General features: G+C 54.0%; 1 protein-coding gene across 5 annotated transcripts in view; it reads right to left on the reverse strand.

Moving 5' to 3' along the window:
• Window positions 1-430: 430 nt before the first annotated feature.
• c2h7orf57 (chromosome 2 C7orf57 homolog) overlaps window positions 431-24,519 on the reverse strand; it is a 256,643-nt gene continuing 232,554 nt past the window's right edge. For all 5 annotated transcript variants that reach the window (XM_072475030.1, XM_072475015.1, XM_072475023.1 and 2 more), the window contains one exon: window positions 431-840. In XM_072475030.1, the coding sequence (XP_072331131.1) occupies window positions 737-840 (104 nt within the window). In that variant the 3' untranslated portion in view covers window positions 431-736. The remainder of the gene's footprint in view (window positions 841-24,519) is intronic.

The following is a 24,519-nucleotide window of genomic DNA, read 5'->3' on the forward strand; positions in this document are numbered from 1 at the left end:
TGTCTTTACAGGATTACACCATAAACAAACGTTACACTTGACCTCAATTTCTCTCCTAATTTCACTGAGAATCTCGCTAGCTGCTTTTTCCTCAGTGGGGTGGGGTCCCTGGCCCACATCCCTCCTGTCCACCCAACGCAGAAGGAGGCCATTCAGCCCATCGCATGTGCACCAACCCTCTGAAAGAGCACTCGACGTAGGCCCACAGCCCGCCATCACTCCCCCCGCACAGACACGGGGAGAATGTGCAAACTCCACAAAGTCACCCAAGGTGTGTGACAATCTGGTGGGAAAAGCCGGCAAGGCAGCTGAAGGGTTGCCCTCTGCTTATCCCGCCTGAGACAACATGTTGGGAAAAAAATTATAAAATTCCACCCTCTTTTTTCTTCTCTGCCTTTTAAGGCCAGTCAAATTCAAGATCGAGTCCGTATTTCATCTTTACACAGCATTTATTTCATCTGCACTACTGGAATCAAATTCAACATTTGTACAATTTGAAAAGAAAAGGGTAAAGCACATCTTCATTTTTTAATTAAACTTTAAACATCATACATATTTGCATGGCTGAATGTCAGTTCAGTTCAAAAGATTGTGGGCGATCTAAACCGTAACAGTATTTTTGTGTGAAAGAATAGCATTTTATTTGTTCATTCATGTTAATGTATTATTCATTTACTCAAATCTCAATTCGATGACAAATATAAAAATTTCAGTACCGCATAAACAATCAGTATTTTTACATTAAACTATTTACTATCTTCACCCATCGTCTTCCAGTTTTAGGCAAGAGCAATTTCAGACTGCAGACGGTTCTCCACGCTCCGAGGAATATCTGCTGGCCTAGTGTACAAGAATAACACTTTATTAAACTGGGCATCAACAAGTAATGGTTTACTACCAATGAATCCTTTTGGAAACCTACTGTACATGTACATATGACCATACGTGTCATGATATTCAAACACACACATCATGATGGACACACCAACAGACAAATCAGAGCACACAACACCACAACCAATCACACACAAGGACACCAACCACATAAAAGCACGAGCACGATACCTAGTGGACAGTAGGTCTGGGGACAAAGACACGGACAAGACCTGTCACAAGATCAGAAACAGGGAATCCCCACGTGCAGAGTATCAAGACAAAACTGTACATAGAAAGTTTAAATAAAATAGCGTTGTACCATATACAACCGTGTTGGCTCATCTCTGTGTCAGAACGCCCAACACCACATGGTACAGGAGTGGATCGATACCTGCCAACTAACCTGCCATTCTGGACATGGACCGCACCGACAAACCGCAGCCGTTGCAAGTCGCGGGGAACCTAGGTACCAATTGGAAGCTCTTCAGGCAGCGATTTGACCTGTACATCCGAGCCAACGAAAAACAGAGTGCCTCGGATGAAACGAAGATTGCAATGCTCCTCTTCTACGCAGGTCAGCACGCCCTCGACGTCTTCAACTCACTGGTGTTCGAAGAAGGCGAAAATCAATCCAAGTATGACACGGTCATCCTCAAACTGGACCAGCACTTTAAGGTTGAAGTGAATGAAAGTTTTGAAAGATACCTCCTTCAGCAACGCCTGCAAGGTAAGGAGGAGCTTTTTCAACCCTTTTTGACGCAACTCCGAATTCTAGCGCAGTCCTGCGGTTACGGCAGCACCACAGAGTCCATGATCAGGGACCAGATTGTTTTTGGCGTTGCCTCTAGTGGCCTACGCCAGCAGCTTCTTAAAATAAAAAGCCTCACCTTAGCGTCTGCTGTGGAAGCCTGTGTCCTCCACGAGAATGCAACCTGCCGTTTTGCCCGATTTCAGGCGTCCGAGTTGGCACGGAGGGGGCCCCCAGCCGTTGAATCGGCAAGCCAGGCCGCCCACGATGCCGAACGCATCCAGGCCGTCGCTGACTTCCCGACCCACGGCCCGGACGACAGCGGCCGCTTCCCGCGCTTTTCGCGGTCTCCCGCGCTGGTGCGCGCCAAAAATAACGGCCACATCGAGGGACGCACTGCGCAAGCGCGCCCACCGCAAGATCGCACTGCGCATGCGCAGTGGCGCAACGAACGCCGTGACGTCATGACGTGCGGCAATTGTGGAGCTGTACACTTAAAAGGGCAATGTCCTGCTAAAAACCGACAGTGCCTCAGATGTGGCAAGATGGGCCACTATGCTGCCCACTGTCGTTTGGCTCAACCCATGGATCCTGCACATCCCCGACAATCTCGCAGACAAGTCAGGACCGTCCAGCCCACGCATCAAGACTTCCAGTTAAGTGATGCAGATGACCAGGATGCCTTCCGCGTTTCCGTCATCGATGTCAACAAGGTCAATGCCATCAATCCAGCCGATGAGTGGTGTGCCACCCTGACGGTCAACCGATCGCGCGTCACCTTCCGTCTGGACACCGGCGCATCCGCCAACCTGATTGCATATTCTGCATTCCAGGCCATGAAGGTCAAACCACCCATCACGCCATCCCGGCTCAAGATGGTTGATTATAACGGGAACGTCATCCCGTCCATAGGATCTTGCCAGCTACAGATAACTCACAAGATGCACACGGCCACACTCCCCTTCGAAGTTGTCGGCTCATCAAAAGACTCGTTACTGGGCGCACAGGCGTGTAAGGTCCTTCACCTGGTACAGCGCATTATGTCTCTCTCTCCAGATGAGATATCCAACTTCCCGGATGCTGAGTTCCACGCAAATCTCCATTCCCTCCTTGCTCACAACCAGGAGGTTTTTGAAGGCATGGGGACATTGCCATACACGTACAAGATTCGACTCAAACCGGACGCCATCCCTGTCGTTCACGCACCTCGCAGGGTTCCTGCGCCACTCAAAGACCGCCTCAAGTTGCAGCTGCAGGATCTTCAGGACCAAGGGGTCCTATCCAGGGTCACGGAGCCCACGCCATGGGTCAGCTCCATGGTCTGTGTAAAGAAGCCCTCTGGCGAGCTCCGCATATGTATAGATCCTAAAGATCTGAATAACAACATCATGCGGGAACACTATCCCATCCCGAAACGAGAGGACCTCACCAGCGAGATGGCGCAAGCCAAAATATTTACCAAATTGGATGCGTCCAAAGGATTTTGGCAGATCCAATTGGACCCGGCCAGCCGAAGGCTATGCACGTTCAACACCCCTTTTGGCAGATTCTGCTACAACCGGATGCCATTCGGCATCATTTCAGCATCTGAAGTTTTCCACCGCATTATGGAGCAGATGATGGAAGGCATCGAAGGGGTACGTGTATATGTGGACGATATCATCATTTGGTCCACCACTCCGCAGGAACACATGCATCGTCTACGACATGTCTTCACCCGCATACGACAAAATGGCCTGCGTCTCAACCGCGCCAAGTGTGCCTTTGGCCAGATGGAGCTGAAATTCCTCGGGGACCACATCTCACGATCAGGGGTCCGTCCCGATGCAGACAAAGTTAGCGCCATCACAGCCATGCCACGGCCGGCTGACAAGAAGGCTGTCCTAAGATTCCTGGGCATGGTCAACTTCCTTGGGAAGTTCATTCCCAACCTGGCTTCTCATACAACGAATATGCGCCATCTCGTAAAAAAATCAACAGAATTCCACTGGCAGCAATCGCATCAGCTGGAATGGGAGGAGCTCAAGCACAAACTGGTCACGGCACCAGTGCTGGCGTTCTTTGACACGACTCGCCCTACAAAGATCTCAACAGACGCCAGTCAATCTGGTATTGGAGCGGTACTCCTGCAAAAAGACAGCACGTCGTCATGGGCCCCGGTTGCATATGCCTCACGAGCCATGACCCCTACCGAACAGCGCTACGCGCAAATAGAAAAAGAATGCCTGAGCTTGTTAACTGGACTGGACAAGTTCCACGACTATGTGTATGGCCTGCCACGATTTACGGTTGAAACTGACCACCGCCCCCTGGTCAACATCATTAACAAAGACCTGAACGACATGACCCCTCGCCTTCAGCGCATCTTACTTAAACTCAGGAGGTATGATTTCGAACTGATCTACACTCCGGGGAAGGATCTCATCGTGGCGGACACGCTCTCCCGAGCAGTGAGCACACCACCAGATGCGGAGGGGTTCGTGCGTCAAATTGAGGCACACGTGACTCTGACAGCAGCAAATCTGTCAGCTGATGATCCAAGTCTGGCCCACATACGCGCAGAGACGGCGACTGACCCCCTTCTGCAGCGAGTGATGCGCCACATGACGGAAGGGTGGCTCAAAGGGCAGTGCCCCCAGTTTTATAATGTGCGAGACGACCTTACCAACATAGACGGGGTCCTTATGAAATTAGACAGGATCGTTATTCCGCACAGCATGCGCCAGATGATTCTTAATCAACTACACGAAGGCCACATGGGCGTCGAGAAATGCAGACGAAGGGCCCGAGAGGCGGTATATTGGCCGGGTATTAATGAAGACATAGCCAACATGGTGCTCAATTGCACAACCTGTCAGAGGTTTCAGCCGGCGCAACCTCCGGAGACGCTTCTACCACACGAGTTGGTGACGTCCCCCTGGGCGAAGGTGGGTGTTGACCTATTTCACGCGCTCGGCAGAGATCACATCGTTATTATAGACTACTTCTCAAACTACCGGAAGTCATGCCTCTCCATGATCTGACGTCGTCCGCAGTCATTGGGGCCTGCAAGGAAACATTTGCTCGCCATGGCATTCCAAGGACTGTCATGTCAGACAATGGACCCTGTTTCGCCAGCCGTGAATGGTCGTCCTTTGCCGCATGTAGCGCACAAAGACTCCGTGAGACGAATAGAGTGAAGTCGATGAGGCTTTATTAAGCGTGTCTGTTCCCCAGCAGCCCGATAGTAAACTGGCCTGCGGGGGAAGGCACCGGCTTCTTATACTTCGCCTTCAGGGCAGAGCTTGAGGTCAACGGCCAACCAGGACCCGGGATCTGTCAGCCAATGACATTAGGGCTTCCAGTCCCACATGACCCCCAATACATACTACCACATTCACCCCTTGTCAAAAATGAACCCGGCGGGGTGATGCTTCGTATGGTGGTAAGGGTTTACAGGACTGGTCCTGGGAGGATAGAACAGTTACATGGTAGTACAGTATTGGACAGTATCGTCCTGTTACAACTATTTACAGAGGGTATAGGAAAAACAAAATGTTCATTGAACAGTTTTACATCGACGCCACGAGTCGGTCGGGCGGTCTGGTCGTCCGTGTCGATCGCCTCGGCCCCGGCGGTGGTGGTGGTGCTTGTACCAGTGTTGTCGCCTCCGGGAGCCGCACGGTTTCAGCTGTCAGTGCAAAGGGGAGGGGGACTGATCCTCCTGGGAAGGGGGCGGTCGCGGGGTGCGGCGGTGGCAGGAAGGGGGGCGGTTGGGTTGATGGTGTCGGGGGGGTGTGCGTGGTGCCGGCGGGCGCCAGATCCTGCAGGGAGACCGTGTCCTGTCGGCCGTCGGGGTACTCCACGTAGGCGTACTGGGGGTTTGCGTGGAGGAGGTGAACCCTTTCGACCAACGGGTCCGCCTTATGTGCCCGCACGTGCTTTCGGAGCAGGATGGGTCCTGGGGCCGCCAGCCAGGTCGGCAGCGACGTTCCAGAGGAGGACCTCCTAGGGAAGACAAGGAGACGCTCGTGAGGCGTTTGATTAGTGCTTGTACATAATAACGACCGGATGGAATGGAGAGCGTCCGGGAGGACCTCCTGCCACCGTGAAACTGGGAGATCCCTGGACCGTAGGGCCAGTAGGACGGCCTTCCAGACCGTGCCGTTCTCCCTTTCTACTTGCCCGTTCCCCCGGGGGTTGTAGCTGGTCGTCCTGCTTGAGGCTATGCCCTTGCTGAGCAGGAACTGGCGCAGCTCGTCACTCATGAAAGAGGACCCCCTGTCGCTGTGGACGTATGCGGGGTAACCGAACAGCGTGAAGATGCTGTTCAGGGCTTTAATGACTGTGGCCGCGGTCATGTCGGAGCAGGGAATGGCAAAAGGGAAGCGGGAGTATTCGTCCACTACATTAAGGAAATACGCGTTGCGGTCGGTGGAGGGGAGGGGCCCTTTGAAATCGAGACTGAGGCGTTCAAAGGGGCGGGAAGCCTTAATCAGGTGCGCTCCATCTGGCCTGAAAAAATGCGGCTTGCATTCCGCGCAGATGTGGCAGTCCCTTGTGACTGTACGGACCTCCTCTAAAGAGTATGGGAGATTGCGGGACTTGATGAAGTGGTAAAACCGAGTGACCCCCGGGTGGCAGAGGTCCTCGTGGAGGGTTTGGAGGCGGTCAATTTGTGCGTTGGCACATGTGCCGCGGGATAGGGCATCGGACGGCTCGTTCAGCTTTCCGGGCCGGTACAAGATCTCATAGTTGAAGGTGGAGAGCTCGATCCTCCACCTTAAGATCTTGTCATTTTTAATCTTGCCCCGCTGTGCATTATCGAACATGAAGGCTACCGACCGTTGGTCAGTGAGGAGAGTGAATCTCCTGCCGGCCAGGTAATGCCTCCAATGTCGCACAGCTTCCACTATGGCTTGGGCTTCCTTTTCCACTGAGGGGTGGCGGATTTCTGAGGCGTGGAGGGTTCGGGAGAAAAAGGCCACGGGTCTGCCCGCTTGGTTAAGGGTGGCCGCTAGAGCTACGTTGGAGGCGTCGCTCTCGACCTGGAAGGGGAGGGACTCGTCGATGGCGCGCATCGTGGCCTTTGCGATGTCCGCTTTGATGTGGCTGAAGGCCTGGCAAGCCTCTGTCGACAGAGGGAAGGTCGTGGTCTGTATTAGGGGGCGGGCCTTGTCTGCGTACTGGGGGACCCACTGGGCGTAGTACGAAAAGAACCCCAGGCAGCGTTTCAGGGCTTTTGGGCAGTGCGGGAGGGGAAATTCCATGAGTGCGCGCATACGTTCGGGGTCGGGGCCTATTATCCCATTGCGCACTATGTAGCCCAGAATGGCTAGCCGATCGGTGCTAAAAACGCACTTGTCCTCGTTGTACGTGAGGTTCAAGGCTTTGGCGGTCTGGAGGAATTTTTGGAGGTTGGCGTCGTGGTCCTGCTGATCGTGGCCGCAGATGGTTACATTGTCGAGGTACGGGAACGTGGCCCGTAACCCATGTTGATCAACCATTCGGTCCATCTCCCGTTGGAAGACCGAGACCCCGTTTGTGACGCCAAAAGGGACCCGTAGGAAATGGTATAATCGCCCGTCTGCCTCGAAGGCTGTGTACTTGCGGTCACTTGGGCGGATGGGGAGCTGATGGTAGGCGGACTTGAGGTCCACGGTGGAGAAGACTTTATACTGGGCAATCCGATTGACCATGTCGGATATGCGGGGGAGAGGGTACGCGTCTAGTTGTGTCTACCTGTTGATGGTCTGGCTATAGTCAATGACCATCCTTTGTTTCTCCCCTGTCTTCACTACTACCACCTGCGCTCTCCAGGGACTATTGCTGGCCTGGATTATGCCCTCCTTTAGTAGCCGCTGGACTTCGGACCGAATGAAGGTCCGGCCCTGGGCGCTGTACCGTCTGCTCCTAGTGGCGACGGGTTTGCAATCCTGGGTGAGGTTCGCAAACAAGGACGGGGGTTGCACCTTGAGGGTGGCGAGGCCGCAGATAGTGAGTGGGGGTATGGGGCCGCCGAATTTAAACGTAAGGCTCTGTAGGTTACATTGGAAATCTAAGCCCAGCAAGGTGGGGGCACAGAGTTGGGGAAGGACGTTAAGTTTGTAATTTTTGAATTCCCTCCCCTGTACCGTTAGGGTAACTATGCAGAATCCCTGGATCTGTACGGAGTGGGATCCTGCAGCTAGGCAAATCTTTTGTGCGCTGGGGTAGGTAGTTAAGGAACAGCGTCTTACCGTGTCGGGGTGTATAAAACTTTCCGTGCTCCCGGAGTCGACTAGGCATGGCGTCTCGTGGCCGTTAATTAGGACCGTTGTCGTCGTCGTCTGGAGAGTCCGGGGCCGAGCCTGATCGAGCGTAACCGAAGCGAGCCGTGGTTGTAGTAGTGGGGTGGGGTCCGTTGTTGCCGTCCAAGATGGCGTCGGGGATGGACAAAATGGCCGCCCCCATACATCGCACGTGGCTGAGGGGTCACAAGATGGCGTCGGGGGTGGACAAAATGGCCGCCCCCATGCGTCGTACAGGTCGGGGGCGGTCCAAGATGGCGGCGCCCCTCCTCCCCTCGTGGTGGTCGGGACCCAAAATGGCGGCATCTGCGGGTCGCACAATGGCGCCCCTCCTCCCCTCGTGGTGGTCGGGACCCAAAATGGCGGCGTCAGCGGGTCGCACATGGTGTGCTGGGGGGTCTGGGGAGCGCTAGGACCGCGCGGAGTTCCTTCACTGCGAGTGCCAGGGCCGCGGGCGCTAGGACCGCGCGGAGCTCCCTCGCCGGGGACAGCGGTGGTCGGGGCCCAAGTCGGCGGCGCCGGCGGGTCAGGCGTGGGGCCGCGAGCGCAAGGAGCGCGAGGAGCTCCCTCACCGGGGACAGCGGTGGTCGGGGTCCAGGTAGGTGGCGCCGGCGGGTCAGGCGTGGGGCGCGGGACGGGGGTGAGGGTGGCGTTCGGGACGCGAAAAACCCCTTCCTCTCCGTGGAGAGTGTTGGCCGGCACCCAAATCGGGAGCGCCGACGGCGGGTCGTACATGGACTGTGGGGAGGGGGGTTGGGGAGCGTAGGTGGCGTGCAGGGCTCCCAGTTCTCCCGGGGCCGCGGTGGTCGGGACCCAGAGCAGCTGCGCCTGCGGGTCGCACATGGCGTGCTGGGGGAGTTGGGAGGCATAGACTGCTTGTAGGGCTCCCAGTGGCCCCGGGATGGCGGCGACCTCGTGGGATCGGCACACCACCGCATAGTGGCCCTTTTTCCCGCAGCTTTTGCAGATGGCTGCGCGGGCCGGACAGCGTTGTCGGGGGTGCTTCGCCTGGCCGCAGAAACAACAGCGGGCGACCCCGGTGCGACTCGGCGTTTGGACTGCGCAAGCCTGTGGGGTGTCCGGGGGGGGGGGGGGGGGGGTAGGGGGTTTGCCGCAACGGGTACGTACGGGGCCCAATGGCCTGCCGCGCGGTCGGGGCCGTAGGCGCGGGTATTACGTGCGGCCACGTCTAGGGAGGCTGCTAGGGCCCGTGCCTCTGAGAGTCCTAGCGACTCTTTTTCTAGAAGTCTTTGGCGGATTTGGGAGGATTGCATATCTGCCACAAAAGCGTCGCGCATTAACATGTCCGTATGTTCGTTTGCATTCACCGACGGGCAGCTGCAGGCTCGTCCCAAAATCAGCAGCGTGGCGTAGAACTCGTCCATCGATTCTCCGGGAGCTTGCCGTCTTGTCGCGAGCTGGTAGCGAGCGTAGATTTGGTTAACTGGGCGAACGTAGAGATTTCTCAGTGCTGTGAACGCCGTCTGGAAATCGTCGGTGTCTTCAATGAGGGTGAAAATCTCCGTGCTCACCCTCGAGTGCAGGACCTGCAGTTTTTGTTCGTCTGAGACTCGGCCTGTGGTCGATCTGATGTAGTCCTCGAAGCAAGTCTGCCAGTGTTTGAAGGCTGCTGCCACATTCACTGCTTGGGGGCTGATCCTCAGGCATTCTGGAATGATCCTGAGCTCCATAGTCCTTTTTAGGCACGCTTAATAAATTGTAGCGCACAAAGACTCCGTGAGACGAATAGAGTGAAGTCGATGAGGCTTTATTAAGCGTGTCTGTTCCCCAGCAGCCCGATAGTAAACTGGCCTGCGGGGGAAGGCACCGGCTTCTTATACTTCACCTTCAGGGCGGATCTTGAGGTCAACGGCCAACCAGGACCCGGGATCTGTCAGCCAATGACATTAGGGCTTCCAGTCCCACATGACCCCCAATACATACTACCACACCGCAGCATATGGTTTCACTCATGTGACATCCAGCCCTCTACATCCACAGTCGAACGGGAAGGCTGAAAAGGGCGTCCACATTGCCAAGCGGCTCCTGTGCAAGGCGGCTGCTGCCGGATTGGACTTTAACCTCGCCTTGCTGGCCTATCGATCGGCCCCGCTATCCACGGGTCTCTCGCCAGCGCAGCTACTAATGGGTCGCTCCCTCAGGACGACGGTACCGTCCATCCTGGCACCAACAACAGACCATGAGACGGTTCTTCGGAACATGCAAATGCAGCGTGATCACCAGAAAAGTCGGTACGACACACGAGCGACGGACCTGCCCCCCCTGTCCTCCGGAGACAAAGTACGCGTCCATCAACCGTATGGTGGCTGGTCAGCACCGGCCGAAGTCCTCTGACATGTGGCTCCCCGCTCGTTCCTGGTTCGCATGCCGGATGGTTCAGTGCGTCGCCACAATCGGCGTGCCCTTCGCCGACTTCCACGCTCGCAGCCACACAGTACGCACACGCCAGATCCTCAACAGGCTTCCGAGGATGACTTTGTGGAGCTGCCGCAGATCACGCCCTCTCCATCGCCACCCATGGCCATGCTTGCACATCAGCCGGTGGTTCTTGACCCACCCTTGAGGTGGTCAACCCGAACTCGTCGCAAGCCCATTAGACTGGACTTATAACACCGTTCATATGTCTAACAAGTTACACAATTTTATATGATAACCTGTTGTTGTTTATCGTTCCAGATATCGTCTGACTGGACCACTGTTCAAGTTTTTTTTTCTCGTTCGCTTTCATGTTCTGTTATGGTACAACCTTGTTCATGTGACGCACCCGACATCGCCCCATGTAAATAGTTACGTCATATGCACATGCTGTACACAACAAACACACACTCTTAGATGCACTCACGACGCGATCATATTTATTACCACGTAGGCACATATCTTTGTAAAAAGGGGGGATGTCATGATATTCAAACACACACATCATGATGGACACACCAACAGACAAATCAGAGAACACAACACCACAACCAATCACACACAAGGACACCAACCACATAAAAGCACGAGCACGACACCTAGTGGACAGTAGGTCTGGGGACAAAGACACGGACAAGACCTGTTACAAGATCAGAAACAGGGAATCCCCACGTGCAGAGTATCAAGACAAAACTGTACATAGAAAGTTTAAATAAAATAGCGTTGTACCATATACAACCGTGTTGGCTCATCTGTGTGTCAGAACGCCCAACACCACAATACGGATTAGGAACAGGGGTAGGCCACTTGACCGCTTGACCCTGATCCACCATTCAATCAAATCATGGCTTATTTAATTGTAACTTCAAGTCTACATTCCTGCCTGTCCTTGATAACCTTTCACCCTCTTTTTAAATCAAGAATCTATCTAGTTCTCCTTAAAAATATTCAAAGACTCTGCTTCCAAGGCACAACATCGAGGGCCGAAGGGCCTGTTCTGTGCTGTACTGTTCTCTGTTCGATTGCCTTTTGAGGAAGAGAGTTCCAGAGACCCACGACCCTCTGAAAGAACAGATTTCTCCTCATCTCCGTCTTAAATGGGGGGCCCCTTATTTTTAAACAGAGGCCACTAATTCTAGATTCTCCGACAAGAGGATACATCCTCTCCACATCCAACCTGCCAATAACCCACAGGATCTTAAAAGTTTTGATCAAGATTTCCGGTGGCAGCCATTGAGTGTGTGGTTGCACACAGGTTAGCTCCGGCTCGAAGGCATTCATAGATTATCATAGAATTTACAGTGCAGAAGGTTTAGGCATTTTTCGCTCGTGTATTGGGTAGAGTCACCAGAAAAATGGAGCAGAAAGTGTGAGAGAAGAAGTTCTCCCCTGGATTGGCATATTTACTGGCTATCAGACCCGGCTGAAGACAATGAGAGACCTGGCTAAGGAGTTCGAGAGAACTCAGGACAGGTACAGGATGGAGGAGTTAAGTCCACAAAAGTTGGGAGTTACTGTTGCTCTGGGTTGCTGATGTGTGTGTGTGCGTTTGTGTGTGTGGGAGGGGTGGGGGTGGGGGGGGGGGGGGGTGTTCAGAAGCTGTAAGTCTGTAAAGAGGGCAATCGCTTTTGTTTTTTGGGAGGAGGTCATTTGATGAATTTTGGTGTTTTTTCATCTAAGGGGTGTGGTTGATGGGGGTCCTTTGGGTTGAGTTTATGGTCTTGTCATTATTTAGGGTGGTTGGGGGCCTGTAGCGCAGGCTAAGATGGGGTTGGTGGAGGGAGGGGTGGGGGTGTGTGTAACTTTGAGTTACAAATCTGCTCATTTGAGTCCCCCCCCTCATGCCCAATGCTCCCAGCAGCCACGCTAGCAAGCAATGCTAGTGAACGGGAGTGTGGTGGGGAAGGAGGCCGTGAATGTTGACCAGGTTGGAGGGGGGGGGGGGGGGGGGGGTGGAGTGCGATGTGTCCAGTTTGGAAGATGAGTGTGGTCAAGGACGGAGTGGGGGGACCATCTTGTATGGGTCTGGTTCAGAGTGGGTTTGGGTGAGGCAGAAGCGGAGGGAATGATGGCGGACAATAGAGGGGGGTGGAGGTGTAAGCCTCCGATAAGAATGATATGGAATGTCTGCGGGCTAAACAAACCGGTCAAGAGTCCCGGGTTTTTGTACACCTAAGGCGTTTGAGAGCGGAGGTGATTTTCTTGCAGGAGACGCAGCTCATGGTGAAGAATCAGTTTAGGCTGAGGAAGGGATGGGTGGGAAAAGTATTCCAATCGGGGTTTGACTCGAAGTCAAGCAGAGTGGCCATTTTGTTGGGCAAGAAAACAGGTTTGTAGGGCCATGAAGAATCATGGAATGTACAGTGCAGAAGGCCATTCGGCTATCGAGTCTGCACCGGTCCTTAGCAAGAGAACCCTATCTAAGCCCACATTTCCACTCTATCCACGTAACCCAGTTACCCCACCTAACATTTTTTGGACACTAAGGGCAATTTAGCATGGCCAATCCACCTAACCTGCACATCTTTGGGAGGAAACTGGAGCATCCAGAGGAAACCCATGCAGACATGCGGAGAACGTGCAGACTCCGCACAGACAGTGACCCAAGCCGGGAATCGAACCTGGATCCCTGGAGCTGTGAAGCAATTGTGCTAACCACTGTGCTACTGTGCCGCCCAAGGTCCGAGATCCGGGGGCGGAGGTTTGTGATAGTGAGTGGGGTGTTAGAGGGGATGCTTGTAGTGTTAGTCAACGTTTATTTGCCTAACTGGGACGATGTGGGATTTGTAAAGAGGGTAGCAGACACGATTCTGGACTTGGATTCATACCAGCCGATCATGGGTGGGGATTTTAACTGTGTGTTGGAGCCAAAGGTGGGCAGGGCGAGCTCCAAGTCAATGGAAAAGTCGAAAATGGCGAGGGAACTGGGAAGGTTTATGGATAAAATGGGGATGGTGGATCCGTGGAAGTTCAGGAACACGGGAAGGAGGGAGTACTCCTTCTCGCACGTGTACATGGTTTGGATTAGATTGGATTTGTTGATTGTCACGTGTACCGAGGTACTATGAAAAGTATTTTTCTGCGAGCAGCTCAACAGATCATTAAGTACATGGGAAGAAAAGGGAATAAAAGAAAATATATATTAGGGCAACACAAGGTATACATGTAAATACATAAGCACTGGCATCGGATGAAGCATACATGGTGTAGTGTCAATGAGGTCAGTCCATAAGAGGGTCATTTAGGAGCCTGGTAACAGTGGGGAAGAAGCTGTTTTTGAGTCTGTTCGTGCGTGTTTTCAGACTTCTGTATCTCCTGCCCGATGGAAGAAGTTAGAAGAGTGAGTAAGCCGGGTAGGAGGGGTCTTTGATTATGCTGCCCGCTTTCCCCAGGCAGCGGGAGGTGTAGATGGAGTCAATGGATGGGAGGCAGATTCGTGTGATGGACTGGGCGGTGTTCACGACTCTCTAAAGTTTCTTGCGGTCCTGGGCTGAGCAGTTGCCATACCAACCTGTGATGCAGACAGATAGGATGCTTTCTATGGTGCATCTGTAAAAGTTGGGAAGGGTTAATGTGGACATGCCGAATTTCCTTAGTTTCCTGAGGAGGTATAGGCGCTGTTGTACTTTCTTGGTGGTAGTGTCGACGTGGGTGGACCAGGACAGATTTTTGGAGATGTGCACCCCTCGGAATTTGAAACTGCTAACCATCTCCACCTCGGCCCCGTTGATGCTGACAGGGGTGTGTACAGTACTTTGCTTCCTGAAGTCAATGACCAGCTCTTCAGTTTTGCTGGCACTGAGGGAGAGATTGTTGTCACTGCACCACTCCACTAGGTTCTCTATCTCCCTCCTCTATTCTGACTCGTCGTTATTCGAGATCCGGCCCACTATGGTCGTATCGTCAGCAAACTTGTAGATGGAGTTGGAACCAAATTTTGCCAAGCAGTCGTGTGTGTACAGGGAGTAGAGTATGTGTCTAAGTACGCAGCCTTGCGGGGCCCCGGTATTGAGGACTATTGTGGAGGAGGTGTTGTTGTTCATTCTTACTAATTGTGGTCTGTTGGTCAGAAAATTGAGGATCCAGTTGCAGAGTGAGGAGCCAAGTCCTAGGTTTTGGAGCTTTGATATGAGTTTGGCTGGGATTATGGTGTTGAAGGCGGAGCTGTAGTCAATAAATAGGAGTCTGATGTAGGAGTCCTTGTTTTCGAGATGCTCTAGGGATGAGTGTAGGGCCAGGGAAATGGCGTCTGCTGTGGACCAGTTGCGACGGTATGCGAATTGCAGTGGATCAAGGTATTCTGGGAGTATGGAGGTGATGCGCTTCATGATCAACCTCTCGAAGCACTTCATTACGACTGAAGTCAGGGCCCCCAGACGGTAGTCATTGAGGCACGTTGCCTGGTTCTTCTTTGGCACCGGTATAATGGTGGTCTTCTTGAAGCAGGTGGGGACCTCGGAGTGGAGTAGGGACAGGTTAAAGATGTCCGCGAATACCTCTGCCACCTGGTCCGCGCAGGCTCTGAGTGCACGACCAGGGATCCCGTCCTGGCCCGTCGCCTTCCGAGGGTTCACTTTCAGGAAGGCCGATCTGACTTCGGAAGCTGTGATGATGGGCATGGATGAGTTATGGGCTTCTGGGGCACTCAACAGTGGATAGTTGGTTACCTGCTCGAACCGAGCATAGAATGTTCATCGGGGAGGGGTGTGCTTCTGCCAGAGATACTGCTCGGCTTCGCTTTGTAGCCCGTTATGTTGTTTAGTCCTTGCCACAATCGCCGAGAGTCTGTCTGTGCCTCTAGCTTGGTTTGATATTCTCTCTTGGCATCTCGGATGGTTTGCGGAGGTCGTACCTGGATTTCTTGTATCGGTCAGGGTCGTCTGACTTGAACGCCTCAGATCTGTCCTTCAGTAGAGAGTCAATCGCGTGATTGAGCCATGGTTTCTGGTTGGGGAACATACGTACTACTTTCTTTGGGACGCAGTTGTCCACACTTTGCTGATGAAGTCTGTGACGGTGGTGGCACGCTCATTTAAGTTGGTCACTGAGTTCTTAAATATGGACCAGTCCACTGTCTCTAAGCAATCATGTAAGAGCTCTTCTGTTTCCTTGGACCAGCACTGCAGAACCTTCTTAGCTGGATTCTCCCGCTTGAGTTTCTGCTTGTATGCCGGGAGAAGGAGCACCGTCTTATGGTCTGATTTCCCAAAGTGCGGTCGGGGGATGGAACGGTAGGCGCCCTTGGTTTTTGAGTAGCAGTGGTCAAGAGTGTTGTCGCCCCTGGTGGGACAGGAGATGTGCTGGTGGAATTTTGGCAGTACACTCTTGAGGTTGGCCTTGTTGATGTCTCCGGCCACGATGAACAAGGCCTCCGGATGTTCTGTTTCGTAGTTGTTTATAACTGTGTACGGTTCGTCCAGGGCCTTCCTTACTTCTGCGTGGGGTGGGATGTAGACCGCTGTGATAATGGCTGAAGTGAACTCACATGGAAGATAGTATGGGCGGCACTTCACGGTCAGGTATTCCAGGTCCGGGGAGCTGTAGATCGCCACATCCAAGCACCAGGAGGAGTTGATGAGGAGGCACACACCTCCACCCTTCGCTCTTCGCTTTGCCTGATGACGCGGTGTGGTCCGCCCGGTGAATTGAGAAGCCTTCAGGTTGTATGTACTCTTAAATTTATATTTTGTTCTGGTGAGTTGGGTGGTGCTGATAAGGGTGGTAGGGGTGGAAAATGCAGGAATTGTGATTTTGGATCACATGCCGCTTTGGCTGGATGTGAGGTGTAGTTTGGGGTAGATGCAAAGGCTGGGGTGGAGGTTGGATTCGGGACTTCTAGTGGACAAGGCATTTTGTGAGAAGGTGAGAATGGCGTTAGGAATTACGTGGAGCTTAATCAAAATGGGGAGGTGGCAGCGGCCACGTATTGGGAAGTTTTGAAAACGGTGGTTTGAGTTGAGACTATCTCAATTAAAGGTGATAGAGATAGGAAGAGGAGGGAGGAGCACTGGCGGCTGTTAGATGAGATAGTCGAGATAGACAGAAGATACCCCACGAAAATGTTATTGGCAGAGAGGAAGAGGTTGAAGGGGCAGTTTGATAGGTTGACGACGGGTAAGGCGGTAGGGCAGCTGTGGAGGGTGAGAGGGGTGCAGTATGAGCATAATAATAATCTTTATTGTCACAAGTAGGCTTACATGAACATTGCAATGAAGTTACTGTGAAAAGTCCCTAGTCATCACATTCCGGTGCCTGATCGGGTACACAGAGGGAGAATTCAGAATGTCCAATTCACCTAACAGCACTTCTTTCAGGACTTGTGGGAGGCAACCGGAGCACCCGGAGGAAACCCACACAGACACGGGGAGAACGTGCAGACTCCGCACAGACAGTGAGCCAAGCTCGAATCGAACCCAGGACCCTGGAGCTGTGAAGCGACAGAGCTAACCATTGTGCTACCATACCGCATGGAGAGAAGGCGAGTCATATGTTGGCCCACCAGTTGTTGCTCTGGTGTTGCTCTCTCTCATCCCGAAGAAGAGGAAGGACCTATTGGACTGTGGGTCGTACAGACCCATGTATTTGTTGAACACGGATGTGAAAGTACTGGCGAAGGTGTTGGAGGGGTGCATGCCAGAGGTGGTCTCCGAGGACCAAACAGGTTTTGTGAAGGGTAGGCAGCTCTCCAGAAAAATTAGGAGGCTGGTGAATGTAGGACACCGGAGACTATTGTATCCATGGACACAGAGTAGGCCTTTGACCAAGTAGAGTGGAGGTACCTGTTTGAAATTCTGGGTAGGTTTTGGTTTGGGCCAAAGTTTGTGGCATGGGTTTGTCTTTTGTATGTGTCCCGGTGGAAAGTATTCATACGAACAAGACAGGTTCAGGGTATTTTGAGCGATATTGGGGAACGAGGCAAGGGTGCCTGCTGTCGCCGTTAATTGCACTGGCGATTGAGCCGTTGGCGATGGTCCTTCGGGGGTTGACTGAGTGGCGAGGGATTGTCAGGGGTGGGCAGGAAGCATCAGGTGACATGATATGCAGATGACCTGCTGTTTTGTCGGACCTGCTAGAGAGTTGGGGCAGAATAATGGGCCTGCTGGGGAGGTTTGGGGCCTTCTGCGGGTATAAGCTGAATGCAGGGAAGAGCGAGGTGTTCCCGGCGAATGTGGCGGGGCGGAGGGCCAATTTGGAGATACTACCAGTTAAGAAGGCAAGAGAGTGGTTTAGGTATTTGGGGGTTCATGTGATGCATGAGGTACAGGTGGAATTCAACAGTGTTAGTGGAGGAGGTTAAGAGGGATCACATGAGGTGGGATATGTTGCACTTGACATTGGCAGGGAGGGTACAGGTGGTAAAGAGGAATGTGCTGCCACGGTTCCTGTTTGTCTTTCAGATCCTCCTGATCTTTCTCCCTGAGGTCTTCTTCCAGAGGGTGGAGACACTGATTGCAGAGTTTGGAGTTTATATGGGCAGAGAAGGTACTGAGGGTGAAGAGGGTTCTGCTGCAGAGGCTGAGACAGAAAGGGGGGTTGGCGCTCCGAACCTGATCTATTATTACTGGGCTTTGACGTGGAGAAGGTGAGGCATTGGTGGTGGTGGTGGTGGATGGGGGAGGAGGGGGGGGGGGGGGGGGGGTGGAGGGGGGGGGGGCGGCGCCTGGTGATGGCCCTGTTGCCGTTAGCCCCGTGGAAGTATAGTGGAGTCCAGTGGTACAGTCGACTGTACGCCAGAACCGGCAAATCACATGTTCTGGGGTTGCAACAAGCTGGATAGATTTTGGGAGGCGGTGTTTGGGACGTTACCGGGATATTGGGGACCCTATGGTGGCGGTCCTTGGGGTGTTAGAGGAGCCGGAGCTGCTGGCGGGGAAGAACAAAGAACAAAGAAATGTACAGCACAGGAACAGGCCCTTCGGCCCTCCAAGCCCGTGCCGACCATGCTGCCCGACTAAACTACAATCTTCTACACTTCCTGGGTCCGTATCCTTCTATTCCCATCCTATTCATATATTTGTCAAGATGCCCCTTAAATGTTCCTATCGTCCCTGCTTCCACTACCTCCTCCGGTAGCGAGTTCCAGGCACCCACTACCCTCTGCGTAAGAAACTTGCCTCGTACATCTACTCTAAACCTTGCCCCTCTCACCTTAAACCTATGCCCCCTAGTAATTGACCCCTCTACCCTGGGGAAAAGCCTCTGACTATCCACTCTGTCTATGCCCCTCATAATTTTGTATACCTCTATCAGGTCTCCCCTCAACCTCCTTCGTTCCAGTGAGAACAAACCGAGTTTATTCAATCGTTCCTCATAGCTAATGCCCTCCATACCAGGCAACATTCTGGTAAATCTCTTCTGCATCCTCTCTAAAGCCTCCACATCCTTCTGGTAGTGTGGCGACCAGAATTGAACACTATACTCCAAGTGTGGCCTAATTAAGGTTCTATACAGCTGCAACATGACTTGCGAATTCAAAAGGGGGCCGATGTAGTAGCCTCTCTGATTGCCCGGTGCAGGATCCTGTCGAATTGGAGGTGGGATACTGTGGTGAGCCACGTATGGCTACGTAAGGCTGTAGTATATATGTTCTACTGTTCTATTAGTATTGTTATCTCCGCTGTTGTATATACTTATTGTTATTGCTGTCCTGTTATTGGTTGTTGCTGTTGTACTGTTGGAATGTTATTATTGGTGCTGCTGTTGGCTCCGCCTGTGGCTCTGCCCAGCTGTGGAGGTATAAAGCCTGTTGACTGGGTCAGCGCATATTTAGCTTATTAAAGCATCGGTTCACTGCTTCTCAGCGTCTCGCCTGAATTGTTGTCTATCAATTTAATAAGCTAATATTTTGATAAAGGATGCTGCCCTCAAACCTGAACGTCTCGAACTGGACCCGCAGGCCACTGAAGCGCCGGCTATCTTTGAGCATTGGCTCAGCTGCTTCGAGGCCTACCTCGAATCCTCGACTGCTGCGGTTTCACCGGCACTCAAGCAACCTCTCCTCAACACCCGGGCGAGCCACCGGATCTTCCAGTTAATCCGAGATGCGGGCTCGTATACGGAGGCTGTAGATGTAGTCAAGGAACAGTTTGTGAGGCCGGTCAACGAGGTCCTCGCCCGACACCTCCTCACCATGCGGTGTCAGTGCCAGGGTGAGTCGCTCACGGAGTATCTTCGTGAGTTGAGGGTACTCGCCCGCAGTTGTAACTGCCGGGCGGTTTCTACATCGGAGCATTTGGAGCTAATGATTCGGGACACTTATGTGGCTGGAGTCTGGTCCAGCTATGTCCGGCAGCCGGTCGCTCCTGCCGGCTGGCTCCGCCCAGGGAGAACTGTATAAATATGCATGACCTCCAGTGCCCTGCCATTTCGCCAGCTGCTACAAGAGGCCACACATCTGACTGTAATAAAGCCACAGTTGTACCCAACTTTAGTCTTTGTGCAATTGATCGTGCATCAATTTATTACAGTCAGATTTTCCACAGAATGCATATCCGAATTAAGCCCGATCGCCTGCAGCTGGATCCGCACTCGCTCGACGTCAGGAAAGACTTTACTCACTGGCTAGCATGTTTCGAGGCTTACATCAACGCGGCGGACCCCGCGCCAACGGAGGCTCAGAAGATAAACATCCTGTACTCCAGACTGAGCTCCAGCGTGTTCCCGGTGATCCAAAACTCCACGAATTACACAAAATCAATGGAACTCCTTAAGGAACACTACGCGCAGAAGGCGAACACGCTCTTCGCCAGGCATGTACTTGCCACCCACTCGCAACTACCTGGTGAGTCCATCGAAGACTTCTGGCGGGCCCTAATCCCACTCGTCCGGGACTGTGACTCAAATCGCCTCATGCGCGATGCCTTTGTGACGGGGATTGCGTCGGACCGCATCCGAGAACGATTGCTGGAAGGGGCCACGCTCGAACTGGCGGAGACGAAAACCTTGGCGCTCTCCATGACGGTCGCATCCCGTAACGTACAATCGTATCTCTCCCGCCGCGCTGCCCACCCTTCTACTCCTTCCTACCCCTCCTGGACCCCGCCGACGACCTCCTCAGCCGGGGCCCTGCCTTCGCAATACGCCTGCGGCGCACGCCGATCCGCGCACCCCGGGGGTCCCCGCTGCTACTTCTGTGGTTCAGCAGAAACATCCCTGCCAAAACTGCCCGGCCCGCACTGCAGTTTGTAAAGCCTGCAGTAAAAAGGGCCACTTCGCGGCTGTGTGCCAGCCCACGCAGTCGCTGCGATCGCGCCCGCTATCGCCCCCTTCCCCACGCCGGACGCACAATGGGAGCCACCATCTTCTCCTCCGGGTCCATGTGCGACCAATGGGCGCCGCCATCTTGTCCTGACCCCGCAATGTGTGCACCATGGGCGCCGCCATCTTGGCCCGACCCCGCAATGTGTGCACCATGGGCGCCGCCATCTTGTCCCGACACCACAATGTGCGCACCAATCTTGTCCCCCACAGGGTGTCTGGACATCCCGACATCGGAACCGCACACGCTCGCCACCCGAAGCATCCGATGGCTACCCGCAGCTCACTTCGATGACGCTGGCCGAATCTCGCCTGCAGAACCTGGCCACCGCGTCGATGACGGTTAAAATCAACGGCCACGCGACCTCGTGCCTGCTGGACTCCGGGAGCACCGAAAGCTTTGTTCACCCAGATACGGTAAAGCGCTGCTCCCTCACGGTCCACCCTGCCAATCAAAGGATCTCCCTAGCCTCCGGATCCCACTCCGTCACGATCCGAGGCTTTTGTACAGTCACCCTCACGGTCCAGGGCGTAGAATATAGTAACTTCCGCCTCTATGTCCTTCCATATCTCTGCGCTGCACTCCTGTTGGGCCTGGACTTCCAGTGCAACCTCCAGAGCCTCACCCTCAAATTCGGCGGGCCCTTACCCCCCCTTACTGTTTGCGGCCTCGCGACCCTCAAGGTCGGTCCCCCTCCCTTTTTGCCAATCTAACTGCGGATTGCAAGCCCGTTGCCACTAGGAGCAGACGGCACAGCACCCAGGACAAGACCTTCATCAGGTCCGAAGTTCAGCGGCTGCTTAAGGAGGGTATTATCAAGGCCAGCAACAGCCCCTGGAGAGCCCAAGTGGTAATGGTTAAAACTGGGGAGAAACACAGGATGGTCGTGGACTACAGCCAGACCATCAATCGGTACACGCAGCTCGATGCGTACCCCCTCCCACGCATATCTGATATGGTCAATCAGATTACACAGTATCGGGTCTTCTCAACAATTGACCTGAAATCCACCTACCACCATCTCCCCATCCGGAAGTCAGACCGGCCATACACTGCCTTCGAGGCGGACGGTCGCCTCTACCACTTCCTTAGGGTCCATTTCGGTGTCACAAATGGAGTCTCGGTCTTCCAAAGAGAGATGGACCGAATAGTCGACCAGTACGATTTGCGGGCCACCTTTCCATACTTAGATAATGTCACCATCTGCGGCCATGACCAGCAGGACCACGATGCCAACCTCGATAAATTCCTCCGCACTGCCACTCTTCTCAACCTGACCTACAACAAAGAGAAGTGTGTGTTCAGCACGACCCGGTTAGCCATTCTCGGCTATGTTGTCCAAAATGGACTTCTCGGGCCCGACCCCGACCGCATGCGCCCCCTCATGGAACTTCCCCTCCCCCACTGCCCCAAGGCCCTCAAACGCTGCCTGGGGTTCTTTTCCTACTACGCTCAGTGGGTCCCAAACTATGCGGACAAGGTCCGCCCAGTCATTCAGTCCACCTAATTCCCCCTCGCGGCCGAGGCACAACACGCTTTCGCCCGCATCAGAGTAGACATCGCCAAGGCCGGGATGCGCGCAGTGGACGAGTCACTGCCTTTCCAAGTAGAAAGCGACGCTTCAGACGTCGCCCTTGCCGCCACTCTAAACCAGGCAGGCAGATCCGTGGCATTCTTTCCCCGCACCCTTTATGCCTCTGAAATTCGACACTCATCTGCCGAAAAGGGGGCTCAAGCTATCGTTGAAGCAGTGCGGCATTGGTGGCATTACCTGGCCGGTTAGAGATTCACCCTCCTTACGGACCAACGGTCGGTAGCCTTCATGTTCAATAACACACAGCGGGGCAAGATCAAAAATGATAAAATCTTGCGGTGGAGAATCGAGCTCTCCACCTATAATTACGAGATCTTGTATCGCCCCTGTAAACTCAATGAACCCCCAGACGCCCTCTCCCAGGTGCATGTGTCAGCGCACAAGTGGACCAACTCCGGGCCCTACACGACAGCCTTTGTCATCTGGGGGTCACTCGATTGTACCATCTGGTCAAAGCTCGCAATCTGCCCTACTCGGTCGAGGAAGTAAGGACAGTCACCAGGGGCTGCCAGGTCTGTGCGGAGTGCAAGCTGCACTTCTACCGGCCGGACCGTGCGCGCTGGCGAAGGCTTCCCACCCCTTTGAACGCCTCAGCGTGGATTTTAAAGGGCCCCTCCCCTCCACCGAGCGTAACACATACATTCTCAGTGTGGTCGATGAGTACTCCAGATTCCCCTTCGCCATCCCATGCCTCGATATGACGTCTGCCACCGTCATCAAGGCCCTCAGCACCATCTTCGCTCTGTTCGGTTTCCCCTCTGACATCCACAGTGACAGGGGATCCTCATTGATGAGCGATGAGCTGCGTCAGTTCCTGCTCAGCAGGGGTATAGCCTCCAGCAGGACGACCAGCTACAACCCCCGGGGAAACGGGCAAGTAGAGCGGGAGAATGGGACGGTTTGGAGGGCCGTCCAGCTGGCCCTATGGTCCAGGAACCTCCCAGCCTCTCGTTGGCAGGAGGTCCTCCCTGACGCTCTGCACTCCATCCGGTCACTATTGTGCACCACCACTAATAACACACCCCATGAACGTGTTTTTACCTTCCCCGGGAATTCCACATCCGGGGTGTCACTCCCGACTTGGCTCACTGCTCCAGGACCAGTCCTTCTCCGTAGGCACATCCGACTCCACAAGGCAGACCCCTTGGTGGACAGGGTTCAACCTGCTCCACGCCAACCCTCAATATGCATACGTTGAGTTCCCCGACGGCCGCCAAGATACTGTCTCACTCAGGGTCCTGGCACCGTCAGATTCCACCCCAACACCACCCCCCCCACCAATGCGCCCCGCCCCCCCACCTCCCACCGCGCCGCCAATATTGACCCTACCAGACCACCCCCCCCTCCCTTTTTCCACACAAGAGGACGAAGAGGACTTTGGCACGCTCCCGGAGTCCCCCGATGACTGGCCAGCATCAGCACCGCCACCACCGCCATCGGTGCCACCTCCACCACCGCCAGCACCGACTTCGCTGCCACCGTTACGCTGTTTCCAACGAAGCACCAAAGCACCGGACCGGCTGAACCTTTGACGGACTCCGGACCGTCAACATGGACTTTTCTTTCCCTACCACTGTACATAATTGCACTAATTGTATATTGCTTTCACGTCACCTCCGCTGGACTCATTTTTAACAGGGGGTGAATGTGGTGAACCACTGTAATTGGAGATGTAAGGTAGGACCTGCATTACAGGTTCGCCGGTAGCTCCTGCCGTCTGGCTCCGCCCACATAGAACTGTATAAATATGTATGACCTCCATGCCCTGCCATTTCGCCAGCTGCAGCAGGAGGCCACGCATCTGACTGTAATAAAGCCACAGTTGTACCCAACTTTAGTCTTTGTGCAATTGATCGTGCATCAATGGTAAGGTGCTGCGCCCTCCAGGTCCTCCCCATCTCGCAGACTATATCCCTCGTGTCCGGTTCGCACTCCGTACAGATCCGGGGGTATTGCGTCGCAAACCTGTCAATACAAGGCGTAGAGTACACTAACTTTAAGCTCTACGTCCTCCCTCATCTCTGCGCTCCCCTCCTGCTCGGGTTAGATTTCCAGTGCAACCTCAGAAGCCTAACACTAAAATTCGGGGGACCCCTGTCCCCTCTCACGATCTGTAGCCTCGCAATCCTGAAGGTCGCCCCTCCCTCGCTCTTCGCGAACCTCACCCCAGACTGTAAGCCCGTAGCCACCTGGAGCAGATGGTACAGTGCTCAGGACAGGGCCTTCATCAGGTCAGAGGTTCAGCGGCTCCTGGAGGAAGGGATCATCGAGGCCAGCAACAGCCCATGGAGAGCGCAAGTGGTGGTCGTCCGGACCGGGGAAAAGAACCGGATGGTAG

Source organism: Scyliorhinus torazame, chromosome 2 (genome assembly GCF_047496885.1).
Source record: "Scyliorhinus torazame isolate Kashiwa2021f chromosome 2, sScyTor2.1, whole genome shotgun sequence".
NCBI classification, from domain to species: Eukaryota; Metazoa; Chordata; class Chondrichthyes; order Carcharhiniformes; family Scyliorhinidae; genus Scyliorhinus; species Scyliorhinus torazame.